Source organism: Doryrhamphus excisus, chromosome 4 (assembly GCF_030265055.1).
Source record: "Doryrhamphus excisus isolate RoL2022-K1 chromosome 4, RoL_Dexc_1.0, whole genome shotgun sequence".
In the NCBI taxonomy this organism is placed as follows: domain Eukaryota; kingdom Metazoa; phylum Chordata; class Actinopteri; order Syngnathiformes; family Syngnathidae; genus Doryrhamphus; species Doryrhamphus excisus.
The window spans coordinates 25,137,287-25,150,957 of NC_080469.1; the positions used below are offsets into that span (position 1 = coordinate 25,137,287).

A 13,671-nucleotide genomic window follows, 5' to 3' on the forward strand; every position below is an offset into this window, starting at 1 on the left:
TGGATTTGCTTTTTTGGACCCCAAAAATTACTAAAATAAGTAAAAAAAAAATACTAAAAAAAAGTTGATATTATTTTTGAGATATTTTGAGATATAAAAAAAATTATGCTTGAAATCTTCTTTAGTTGGGAACTGATATTTCCCTGAAACTTACTTATGTTCTACTGCAGATTTCGGAAAAAAATTAAATTTTGTGGAAAGAAATAATACAAATAAATATTTGGATTTTATTTTCTGGACCCAAAAAATTACTAAAATAAGTTAAAAGAACTATAAAAATCAATATTAAATGATTCAACATGAAATCTGTAATCCCAAACACCGATCCCAACAAAGTATTTTGAGATATAAAAAAAACGTTATACTTGAAATCCTTTTTAGTTGGGAACTGATATTTCCCTGAAACTTACTTATGTTCTACTGCAGATTTCGAAGAAAAAAAATACATTTTGTGGAAAGAAATAATACAAATAAATATTTGGATTTTATTTTCTGGACCCCAAAAATTACTAAAATAAGTTAAAAGAACTAAAAAAAAATTGATATTAAATTATTCAATACGAAATCTGTAATCCCAAACACCGATCCCAACATAATATTTTGAGATATAAAAAAAATGTTATGCTTGAATTTTTTAGTTGGGAACTCATATTTCCCTGAAACTTACTTATGTTCTACTGCAGATTTTGGAAAAAATAACATTTTGTGGAAAGAAATAATACAAATAAATATTTGGATTAGATTTTTTGGACCAAAAAATTACTGAAATAAGTTAAAAGAACTAAAAAAAAATGATATTAAATTATTCAATATGAAATCTGTAATCCCAAACATCGATCCCAACAAAGTATTTTGAGATATTAAAAAAATGGTATGTTTCAATTTTTTTTTTTAGTTGGGAACTGATATTTCCCTGAAACTTACTTGTGTTCTACTGCAGATTTCGGAAAAAATTAAATTTTGTGGAAAGAAATAATCCAAATAAATATTTGGATTTTATTTTCTGGACCCAAAAAATTACTAAAATAAGTTAAAAGAACTAAAAAAATGATATTAAATTATTCAATACGAAATCTGTAATCCCAAACACCGATCCCAACATAATATTTTGAGATATAAAAAAAAAAAAATTTTAGTTGGGAACTGATATTTCCCTGAAACTTACTTATGTTCTACTGCAGATTACTAAAGAACGGTAAAAGGTAGAAACAAACTTTTTTTTCCCAATAAAAGACAGGAGACTAGCCTTCCTATTGGTAGGTTCCATGGTTCTAGAACTAGAACGTAATAATACTCTTTGTGCCTGGAAAGATCAGAATAGGCGTGATTCTCTTCAAGGACCTGCTGAGATCCTCTTAAAGGAGCAGCGTGTTGGGCGCTAGCGTGAACAAACGTCAATTTAAAGTCAGTCAATCCCTCTTAATCCCGCCCACCTGCATTCCCGCAGCCGGCCGCACATCCAACGAGAGGCAGATTTCGCCGCTCTTAACGAGAACCTCTCTTAACGAGCTGGAACGCCCGGATCGCGCCACTCGCCAAATTTTGCGCAGACAACAACTGTTCAAATGGGGGCAACGTGGCGAGCCAGACGGGCTCAGCGGGGGCCAACAGCCGCTGGGGCCGCCCGCCGCCTGCCGGGGAAAAGTTGATCGGGGGGGGGGGAGCGAAGGTTGAGACGACGGCGGCTAAGAGTTGGGAAAACAGAACCTTGTGGCAAAGCTCAGGGCGGATTTAGCGGCTAGCTGTGCGCCTCCCTGCGCTGCCAACCTTGACTTGAAAATAGACGGAGGCAAAGACCTTCGCATGGCGTCGGCCTCATGTGCCGCTCGCTTTCCAATCGGGCAAACACGAGCTCCGGAATCTTCTTCACGGAAAAAGTTCTCTTGAAGAATCGCCTCTGTGGCCGCCGCCCACATCCGGCGGTCCGGGTGAGGCACTAGAACCGAGTCTTTGCTAGAAAGCAGTCGTGTGGACCACGACACGACCATCTGCCAGGAAAAACCAAACCCAAAAACCGGAATGTGGTCTGGAAAAGTCCGTACTCGATAGTTTCAGTCAGGATCTCTACTGAGCAACAAGTGTCACGGTGCTTTCAGGTTCCATCGGAAATATCCAATGCGGAACCTCAAACCTCCTACCATTGAAACCAGTTGAAAACAGAACTCCAAACCTGATCCCACCCCTAAAACCCTGACCTGAATCATGATCTTAGCCCCTTGCTCCGACCCTAATCCCTGACTTGACCTCTAATCCTGATCCTAACCTAAAACTGATCCTTACCCATAACCCTGATGTAATACCTGACCTTGAACCCAACCCTAACCCATAACCCTGATCTAAAACCTGACCTTGAACCCAACCCTAACCCATAACCTTGATCCAATACCTGACCTTGAACCCAACCCTAACCCATAACCTTGATCCAATACCTGACCTTGAACCCAACCCTAACCCATAACCCTAACCCAATACCTGACCTTGAACCCTAACCCATAACCCTGATCTAATACCTGACCTTGAACCCAACGCTAACCCATAAACCTGATCTAATCCTTGTCCTTGAACCCAACCCTAACCCATAACCCCGATCCAACACCTGACCTTGAACCCAACCCTAACCCATAACCTTGATCCAATACCTGACCTTGAACCCAACCCTAACCCATAACTCTGATCTAATACCTGACCTTGAACCCAACCCTAACCCATAACCCTGATCTAAAACCTGACCTTGAACCCAACCCTAACCCATAACCCTGATCTAATCCTTGACCTTTAACCCAACCCTAACCCATAACCTTGATCCAATACCTGACCTTGAACCCAACCCTAACCCATAACTCTGATCTAATACCTGACCTTGAACCCAACCCTAACCCATAACCCTGATCTAAAACCTGACCTTGAACCCAACCCTAACCCATAACCCTGATCTAATCCTTGACCTTGAACCCAACCCTAACCCATAACCCTGATCTAATCCTTGACCTTGAACCCAACCCTAACCCATAACCCTGACCCAACACCTGACCTTTTTTAAACCACAAAAAAGAAAAGTGAAACAAAATTTAAAAAAATATGATAAAAAAAATAGATAAAAAAAATAATTAAAATAAATTAAAATAAATACATAATTTATTGAAGTACGTTGAGGTAGTGATGTGAGTAGGAAAAATATGTGAAATACTGTTTTTAAACGACAAAAAAGAAAAGCGATATTAAAAAAATATGATAAATAAAAAATAATAATAAATACATAATTTATTGAATTATGTTGAGGTAGTGATGCGATTTACAATGTAGTAAAATAAAAATATAGAAAAATATGCGCAACATTTTTTTTAAATGACAAAAAAGTGAAATAAAATAAAAATATGATAAATAAAAAAAACTTTTTTTTAAATGACAAAAAAAGTGAAATAAAATAAAAAAATATTACAAATAAAAAAAATAATAAATAAAATGAAAATATTTAGTCCTTTCAAAGGATAAACCTTTTGATAAATATCATTATCAGGATTTTTTTTTTTTTTTTTTTAACATATAAAGCACTTTGTGCTACATTTCCTGTATGAAAAGTACTCTACAAATAAAGTTTTTTTGATTTCAATATCAAACTTATCCATGTTGGTATTTGAGTATCCATGTAAATATCCATACTTCATCATCCATCCTCACATTACTAGTACACGTGTACTATTTTTTTTATTATTATTATTATTTATAGTATAGGATATTCTATTTGAAAAAAAAAACTTTATTACTATAACACCGTTAACGGGAGTATTTTGGTGTTCTTTATGGGTCATCTTTGGTTTGTTTAGCACGGGAAAACACACACAAACACACACACACACACACACACAAATATGGAGAAAGCAGAAGGTGCACGAGTGCATATTTTTTTACTAAACACAAGACCTCATTTTTGGGGCGATGAAGACCTCGGAGGGATGGTGTGTGTGTGTGTGTGTGTGTGTGTTTGTCACGCCTCCGGTGACTTCACAGGGGGAGAAGTTGCCCACTGTCCACCCTGTCCAAACACACACACACACACACACACATGTAGTGCGAGTGTATAATGGCGGTCCCTGTCGGCCCGTATAAATCTATACGGGCCCAATTAAAGATCCCCTTTAGCGTGTTCACCAGTACCGGCACACGCGTGTTGGCGCGGACAAAAACACACACCATACACACACATGTTTTTTTTTTTTTTTTTATACAGTCTGTATTGAGTGTAAAAATACAATAATATAAAAACAATAGGAAGGTATTGTTCACCGCGTTAAAAAAAAATGCACGTGAATTCGGTGATGTTTTTTTTTTAAAAACATGCTATCGGGAAATACTTTTTTATACGTGTTGAGGCGAAGACGCAAAAAAAAAACGTAAAAAAAAAAAAAAATAAAAAATTCTTTGTTGTCGGGGACGTGGCGCTCGCGCGGTGCAAGGTGGAGGCGGGAACAAAGGAATAATAATTAGCCGGGGCGTTGGCGTTCCCCTGGGACGGTTGAAAGTTGACGTTGCTTGGACTTATTTTTAGTGTCATGTGATAAGCTCCCCCCCCCCGCGTGCGCGCAGACGCGCCACTGACCCCGCCACTGGTCATTGTCCATACCGCTTCCCGTCAAGGGCGCCGCGCTTTGTCAGGTTTCCACTCCAATCTCCACTCGCCATCTCAAGTCCCGAATCCGAAGTGACTGGATCATTCGAGCCTTTTTCTTCAAGCCCACGCCCCCCCCCCCCAGTTCTCCGTCGCCCCCCCCGCCCGCTCGATATATAGAAATAGGTTGCTTTTTTGGGGGGCGGGGCAGGGGCGGGGGCGGCCCCGGCCGGGCGGGGACCTCATTTTCTGGGAATGAACAATACTTATCCGTTCGTCGCATCCGTTGCTTTGGGTTTGCGTTCCGGACGTCCAGGGACCGGGTGGACCGGGTGTCCTCCTTTCCCGATGTCCAAAAAAAAAAAAAAAAAATGACAAAAAGGGGGCGTGTCTTCACAGGCGGCTGCTCGCTGTTGCTTTTAATTATTTTTAATTAAAATATAATTTTAACGTCGGTGCCGTGCGACGCGGAGCGTCCAGGCGTCCACCCGAGTCCCAAGTCCCGTTTCATGCCTTGCCGAGCGCACAGCAGACTGTGGGAAAACGCCAAACGCCGTGTCAAGGTCTGCGAGGCATCCATCCCTCAAAACGCCAACCGGGCCCCCGCTTGACCCGCGGTGGAATAACGCTCTATTAATTTCCTGATGACGGGAAGGTGTCCCGGGAAGGGCAAAGTCTACAACCGGCCCCAACCTTGGGGCGTCCTGTCCGCGGCCCGTCATGCGTGTGCACTCCTCAGTGAGCACATGAACACATCGGGACGTCAAAAAAAAAAAAAAAAAAGGGCGGCCGCCGGGCATACGAGGTTCATCGGCGCCGCTCGCTGACGAGACGTCGCCGACGGGTGAACCCGCTTGGACTCCGGTGGGGTCCCGCCCCGCCCCGCCCCGCCGGGGCTCTTCTGACAAACGCCACCCTTTTTGTCTCCCTTTGTCAATATGGTCGGAATATGCGATGCGTTCAGGGTCGGCGTGTTTTTCCGCATAAAAATGAAAGCAAGGAAGTAGAAATAACTTAGTGAGGAAGCGGAGCAAAGTGTGAAATTGAGCACATGGCGGCGGCGGCGTCCTCGGCGTCTTCGTCTTCTTTTAGCGACGTTGCACGCGGTTGAAATTGACACAGCGTCCCTGAAAGCAACACAGAGCAAAAAATCATCATTTTAGTATAATACGTGCAAAATACTACATGTTCAAATATTATTCTATGAATTATACTCAATTAGGACTGGAATATATTAGAAATAATACATTAAATTAATAAAAATAATCATATAATAAATAATTAATTTAAATAAAAAAATGTTAGCATTAATTCTACATATTAAAAATTATAATCTATAAACACTACAAATATTAAAGCAGCAATTTGGTCCATTTCACATCACAGAAATTAATAATAATACATAGAAATAATGAAAAAATAATAAAATAAATTCACATCATACATGCATATTGATATCAATATATTAATATAAATATTGAAAGCAGAATCTTGTTGGTTTTTGAATATTTTTTTAAATAATCAACTAAATAATAATTTAAAAAATAGAAACATACTCATAATATATATAATAATTCTACATATTTAACACAACACTCTAAATATCAATATAAAAATAGACTATAGATATTAATATTACATATGTAAAAATATATATAATAAACAAAATAATAAAATAAATTAAAAAAATAGAAGACACATACTCATAATATATATAATAATTCTACATATTTAAGAAGCACTAAATATCAACATAAAAATAGACTATAGATATTAATATTACATATATAAAAACATATATAATAAATAAAATAATCAAATAAATAATCATTAAAAAAATAGATGACACATACTCATAATATATATAATAATTATACATATTTACACAGCACTCTAAATATCAAATTAAAAATAGATAATAGATATTAATATTACATATATAACAATATATATAATAAATAAAATATATAAAAAATCAATAAACAAATACAAATTGAAAGGAAAATACAGGAATAAGAAAATAATAACCATAAACGTCAACACTAGCTACATGCTAACCGGTTTGAAAGAAATGACACTAAATGTATTTAAGCTGGAAATAAACAACCAGCATCTTAGGTACGTGGTGTGCGTGTGCACATGTGTGTGTGTGTGTGTGTGTGTGTGTGTGTGTGTGTGTGTGTGTGTGTGAGAGAGCGTCTCAGAGCAGCAGCCGCTCGCTAACAGTTAGCCGGCCGACACCAAGAGGGAGCTCTCACACAGCGAATACGCCGACGGTCCGCTAGCTTGCGCGCACACACACACACGCACACACACACACGCACACACACACAAACGCTTCATTTGGTTAGCATTGAATGATAGACGGCTCATAGCCTTGGCGGAGGGCGTGCTCGCCATGGAGTGACTTCCTGTTTGCTGGCTAGTTAGCAGGAAAAAACACTTAGCCCATTCAACTGCTAAGAAAGGTCGTTAACAGGCTTTCTGTGTCTTATTTTTTTCTTATGTCAACTATATTGGGTAATGGGAGTGTAAAGGTGACTATAGGGGTGCTACTTCTTGTTTAGGGGACTCTAGTAATGTTAAAAATTGTATTTAAAAGTTCGTAAACAGGCTTTCTATGTCTTATTTTTTCTTATTATGTCAACTATATTGAGTCATAGGAATGCAAAGGTGACTATAGGGGTGCTACTTATTGTGTAGAGGGCTCTAACAATGTTAAAAAATCATATTTAGAAGGTCAGAAACAGATTTGTCTATGTCTTATTTTCTCTTATATCTACTATATTGGGTAATAGGAGTGCAAAGGTGACTATAGGGGTGCTACTTATTGTCTAGAGGACTCTAATAATGTTAAAATTTGTATTTAAAAGGTCGTAAACAGACTTTCTATGTGTTATATTTTCTCATCATGTCAACTATATTGGGTAATAGGAGTGCAAAGGTGACTATAGGGGTGCTACTTCATGTCTAGGGGACTCTAATAATGTTAAAAATCATATTTAAAAGGTTGCAAACAGGCTTTCTATGTCTTATTTTTTCTCATTATGTCTACTATATTGGGTAATAGGAGTGCAAACGTGACTATAGGGGTGCTACTTATTGTCTAGGGGACTCTAATAATGTTAAAATCATATTTATAAGGTCATAAACAGGCTTACTATGTCTTATTTTTTCTTATTATGTCAACTGTATTGTGTAATAGGAGTGCAAAGGTGACTATAGGGGTGCTACTTCTTGTCTAGGGGACTCTAGTAATGTTAAAAATCATATTTAAAAGGTTGTAAACAGGCTTTCCATGTGTTATTTTTTTCATATTATGTCAACTATATTGGGTAGTAGGAGTGCAAAGGTGACTATAGGGGTGCTACTCGTCTAGAAGACTCTAATAATGTTAAAAAAAAAACACATGTAAAAGGCCGTAAACAGGCTTTCTAAGTGTTATTTTTTCACATTATATCTACTATATTGGGTAATAGAAGTGCAAAGATGACTATAGGGGTGCTACTTCTTATCTGGAGGACTCTAATAATGTTAAAAATGTATTTAAACGTTTGTAAACAGGCTTTCTATGTCTTATTTTTTCTTATTATGTCAACTATATTGAGTAATAGGAATGCAAAGGTGACTATAGGGGTGCTACTTATTGTGAAGAGGGCTCTGACAATGTAAAAAAAATCATATTTAGAAGGTCAGAAAGAGATTTTTCAATGTCTTTTTTTTCTTATTATGCCAACTATATTGGGTAATAGGAGTGCAAAGGTGACTATAGGGGTGCTACTTCTTGTCTAGAGGACTCTAATAATGTTAAAAAACATATTTATAAGGTCATAAACAGGCTTTCTATGTCTTATTTTTTCTCATTTTGTCTACTATATTGGGTAATAGGAGTGCAAAGGTGACTATAGGGGTACTACTTATTGTGTAGAGGGCTCTAACAATGTTAAAAAACCCACAGAATGTTGTGTTGTGTACCTTTATCTACTGGCTACTGTACTTTCATAGGCAAGTTTCAGGGAAATATCAGTTCCCAACTAAAAAAAGGGAGAAAACCAGAGACGCTTTTATGACAGTCGGAACTAAACACGCTCTCACACTTCCTCCTTCCTGTCATGTGACTACCATCCACAATATTTATTGCAAATGTTGACGCAAAGTGGAAGGTTAGCAGGTTTTGGAGTCGTCTTCTAAAGACATCCTGATCACATATCTGGACTCCAGACTTTGCCGGGGTCGGCGGAATCTTCCGAGGCTCACTATTTGGCAAGTGCCGGAGGGGCGGGGCTGCGCATGCCGGCGCCGTAAGCCCCTCCGACGCCGACCCTCTGCAGCTAATCTCTCCGTCAAACAAATAAGGCGCATCAGATGCTGTTTTGGACAAAGCCGTCACTGCGGCGGATTTGGGTGGCTTTTACTGTTGGACCGATGGGGGACCGGGGGGGACCACGGGGACCAGGGGGACACGTGGACTTTGGGACTGACGTCGGGATATGACGAGAGCGCAGAGACGCCAACTGATGAGTCAGGACGGGAAATTGGACAGCGGCGGCGACACGAGGGCGACAGCAGGACGGTCCCCACGAGGGCGACAGCAGGACGGTCCCCACGAGGGCGTGATTAGCCATCACAACAGTAAGCTAGCTATGGAGGCCATCATGAAAATGACCAGTAGGACTTTCCGAGTACAAAAAGTACAAAGTGAGAGGGCCCAAAACTTCGAGCGACCAAGCCCCCCAATCCCCCCCACCCGACTATTTATTTGGGTCACCAAAACCGGGGTCCATCTGGACGGGCGGCGCGCTAACTCTAGCGAGCGTCAGACTCGTAATTGAGTAGCAAGATGCTTATTCCGCAGCGATAAGCTGCCGGCTTAGCAAGACTCGGCTAGCACTTTTGACAAAGAATCTTTGCTAATCCGCCTCTTTACTTCCTCCAAGTGCGACACGCTAAAGTCGCTACGTCTTAACGCCGGCCCTCTTTGCAAACAGCGCACCCGCGCCTCTCCGTGCCGCCCGCGGATCTTTAGGATCCACGCTTGAAGCCGTCCTTAGCTAGCTTTACCACGTACGCCCAGAACATAAGCACACTCCTCTGATGGAGGCTATAGGAGTGCAAAGGTGAATATAGGGGTGCTACTTATTGTATAGAGGACTCTAATAATGTTAAAAAACTTATTTAAAAGGTCATAAACAGGCTTTCTGTGTCTTATTTTTTCTTATGTCTACTATATTGGGTAATAGGAGTGCAAATGTGACTATAGGGGTGCTACGTATTGAATAGAGGGCTCTAATGTAAAAAAATCACATTTAGAAGATCAGAAACATATAAACAGGCTTTATATGTGTTATTCTTTCTTATTATGTGTACTCTATTGGGTAATAGGAGTGCAAAGGTGACTATAGGGGTGCTACTTATTGTATAGAGGACTCTAATAATGTTAAAAAACTTATTTAAAAGGTCATAAACAGGCTTTCTGTGTCTTATTTTTTCTTATTATGTCTACTATATTGGGTAATAGGAGGGCAAAGTTGACTATAGGGGTGCTACTTATTGTGTAGAGGACTCTAATAATGTTAAAAACCGTATTTAAAAGGTCGTAAACAGGCTTTCTGTGTCTTATTTTTTCTTATTATGTCTACTATATTGGGTAATAGGAAGGCAAAGTTGACTATAGGGGTGCTACTTATTGTGTAGAGGACTCTAATAATGTTAAAAACCGTATTTAAAAGGTCGTAAACAGGCTTTCTGTGTCTTATTTTTTCTTATTATGTCTACTATATTGGGTAATAGGAGTGCAAAGGTGACTATAGGGGTGCTACTTCTTGTTTCAGGGACTCTAATAATGTTAAAATCAGATTTAAAAGGTCGCAAACAGGCTCTCTATGTCTTATTTTTTCTCATTATGTCAACTATATTGGGTAATAGGAGTGTAAAGGTGACTATAGGGGTGCTACTTCTTGTGTCAGGGACTCTAATCATGTTAAAAATCATATTTAAAAGGTCAGAAACAGGCTTTCTGTGTCTTATTTTTTCTCCTTATGTCAACTATATTGGGCAATACGAGTGCAAAGGTGACTATAGGGGTGCTACTTATTGTGTAGAGGACTCTAATAATGTTAAAATCGTATTTATAAGGTCGTAAACAGATTTTTCTATGTCTTGTTTTTTGTTATTATGTCAACTATATTGGGTAATAGGAGTGCAAAGTTGACTATAGGGGTGCTACTTATTGTGTAGAGGGCTCTAACAATGTTAAAAATCATATTTAGAAGGTCAGAAACAGATTTTTCTATGTCTTATTTTTTCTTATTAGATCGACTGTATTGGGTAATAGGAGTGCAAAGGTGACTATAGGGGTGCTACTTCTTGTTTCAGGGACTCTAACAATGTTAAAAATCATATTTAAAAGGTCGCAAACAGGCTCTCTATGTCTTATTTTTTCTCATTATGTCTACTATATTGGGTAATAGGAGTGTAAAGGTGACTATAGGGGTGCTACTTATTGTTGATTGACAAGCTAAAGGATCACAAAGATTCCGATAAAATTGCCCAAAAGAGAACAACCAAAGCAGGATCGTCATCTCCAAGTAATGAAGCGCTCCAAAGAACGTACGTCAGCGGTAGAATGTGGAGGTAGAAGCACAGCTGCACGGCCACGAGGAGGAGTGTGTGTGTGTGTGTGTGTGTGTGTGTGTGAGCAAGACTGTTGGCCATCTTGACGCCAGCTAGCCCCAGCTAACACACACACACACACACACACACACACTACCCACACAGTGCTGCCATCTGGCCTGCTGGGAAATCACAGCCACCTGAGACTCGGCCAAAGGCGTTGATGAACACCGACGACTCGGACATTTCTCAGATTGTGGCAGCGCATGAACCACGGGCGTACAATATCTCCATCTTCTGATATACACCAGAGCAGTCAGTGTGCAGCCGGTGTTGAAGCCGTCCTTAGCTAGCTCTACCACGTACGCCCAGAACACAAGCACACTCCTCTGATGGAGGCTATAGGAGTGCAAAGGCGAATATAGGGGTGCTACTTATTGTATAGAGGACTCTAATAATGTTAAAAACCGTATTTAAAAGGTCATAAAAAGGCTTCCTGTGTCTTATTTTTTCTTATTATGTCTACTATATTGGGTAATAGGAGTGCAAAGGTGAATATAGGGGTGCTACTTCTTGTATAGAGGACTCTAATAATGTTAAAAACCGTATTTAAAAGGTCATAAAAAGGCTTCCTGTGTCTTATTTTTTCTTATTATGTCTACTATATTGGGTAATAGGAGTGTAAAGGGGACTATAGGGGTGCTACTTATTGTATAGAGGACTCTAATAATGTTAAAAACCGTATTTAAAAGGTCATAAAAAGGCTCCCTGTGTCTTATTTTTTCTTATTATGTCTACTATATTGGGTAATAGGAGTGCAAAGGTGAATATAGGGGTGCTACTTATTGTATAGAGGGCTCCAATAATGTTAAAAAAACGTATTTAAAAGGTCATAAAAAGGCTTCCTGTGTCTTATTTTTTCTTATTATGTCTACTATATTGGGTAATAGGAGTGCAAATGTGACTATAGGGGTGCTACGTATTGAATAGAGGGCTCTAATAATGTAAAAATCATAGTGAGCGTTGACGGGGGGAATGGGGGAAGTGTGGGGGGGCGGACGGGTGGTTCTGAAGGCCCGAGACCCGGGACCCAGCTTGTGCGAAAAAGTTCGGCGAGCGTGCGTCAACATATGGAGCGCAGGCTGTCGTCGGCGCGTCGGCGACCTTCGTCGTCTGCACGGATTTAACGAACTCATTTGCGGAGCCGACACCCACTGGCATGTCGCAACACTAATTATATGGACGTTTATAACCCGCAAGGCATGCTGGGTAACTCCCCTGCATGCCTTGCGGGTGTCTTTCCGTCACAGTCAGTCAGGTCCCCCGGCAGATGTTTCCCCCGCTGGGCTCTCAATTTCTACCCGCCCGAGCCTCTGCGCGGTTTGGAGGCGGGGCCAAGCGCGTATCCTTGGCATGCGGAAAAAAAGCTGTGGGCGCCGCCGTGCCGCCGCCTGTTCCAGGGAAATGCCAATCGTTTTGGCGGGGACGGGGGCCCCCTCGCAGACGGCACAGATGGCACTAATGGACGAGCACCATCCAACCGAGGGACCCGGACGGAGCCGCCGCCGCCGCCATCACCGCCGCCGCCATCACCGCCGCCGCCATCGCCGTCCAAATAGCTGTAGTGTGAACGTTCTGCTCTCCTAGCGGGGGCCCCGTGCCACGCCGATGAAGATGATGAAATCATCATCAGCGGCGTGGAGCCACGCCAGCGCCGTCGGACAGAGGAGGGATTGTTCAGGAGCTTTGTCGCTAACCGACTGTCCGTCAAAGACACAGGAAGTGTTAGCACGCGCCTCGGAAGCCAAAGACGCGGTGTACTTCCTGCGTAGTACGACTTTCGTTGGGCTTTTTCTTTGGCTTTTACACACACGGCAACATCCTTCTTTCTATGACCTTCACCTCCGTTAACGCCGCCACGATCAGCTCATTATCGATACGCAACACACTTCCTGTTCAGTGCAAAGTAGGCTTCACAATAAAGGATGGCAGTTTTAATTTACTGTTTTTTTTTTTTTTTTTTCGATGTTTCGCCCGAAGAAACGCGGTCGTTTTAGTCGAGACTCAGCTACTATATTTGTTGGAAAAAAAAAACACGACTGGATCATAAGATTTAAAATAAAATAAAAAAAAATTACAGATACAAAATTTAAAATTAAAGATGGAGAAAAAGTTTAAAATAAAAAGAGAAATTTCAATGGAACTAGTTTAAAATTAAATAATTGAATTAAATTATTATTATTTAAAATAAAATAATAAAATAAAATAATGACATAAATGTAAAATCTTGTTGATATTATATTATAAAATATTTTTATATTTATATTTATAAAATATAAAATATATAATATAAAAAAATACTGGAATACATTATTATGATTGTTTTTATTATTATGATGATTTTTAAGTATATGGAAAATATGTTATGTATTTTTAAATATTATTAAATAATA

At 39.9% G+C, this 13,671-nt stretch overlaps 1 protein-coding gene across 1 annotated transcript in view; it reads right to left on the bottom strand.

Moving 5' to 3' along the window:
- Positions 1-3,563: 3,563 nt before the first annotated feature.
- antxr2a (ANTXR cell adhesion molecule 2a) overlaps positions 3,564-13,671 on the bottom strand; it is an 87,248-nt gene continuing 77,140 nt past the window's right edge. Inside the window, 1 exon segment of the mRNA XM_058069994.1 lies at positions 3,564-5,733. Coding sequence (XP_057925977.1) covers positions 5,695-5,733 — 39 coding nt within the window. The 3' untranslated portion in view covers positions 3,564-5,694.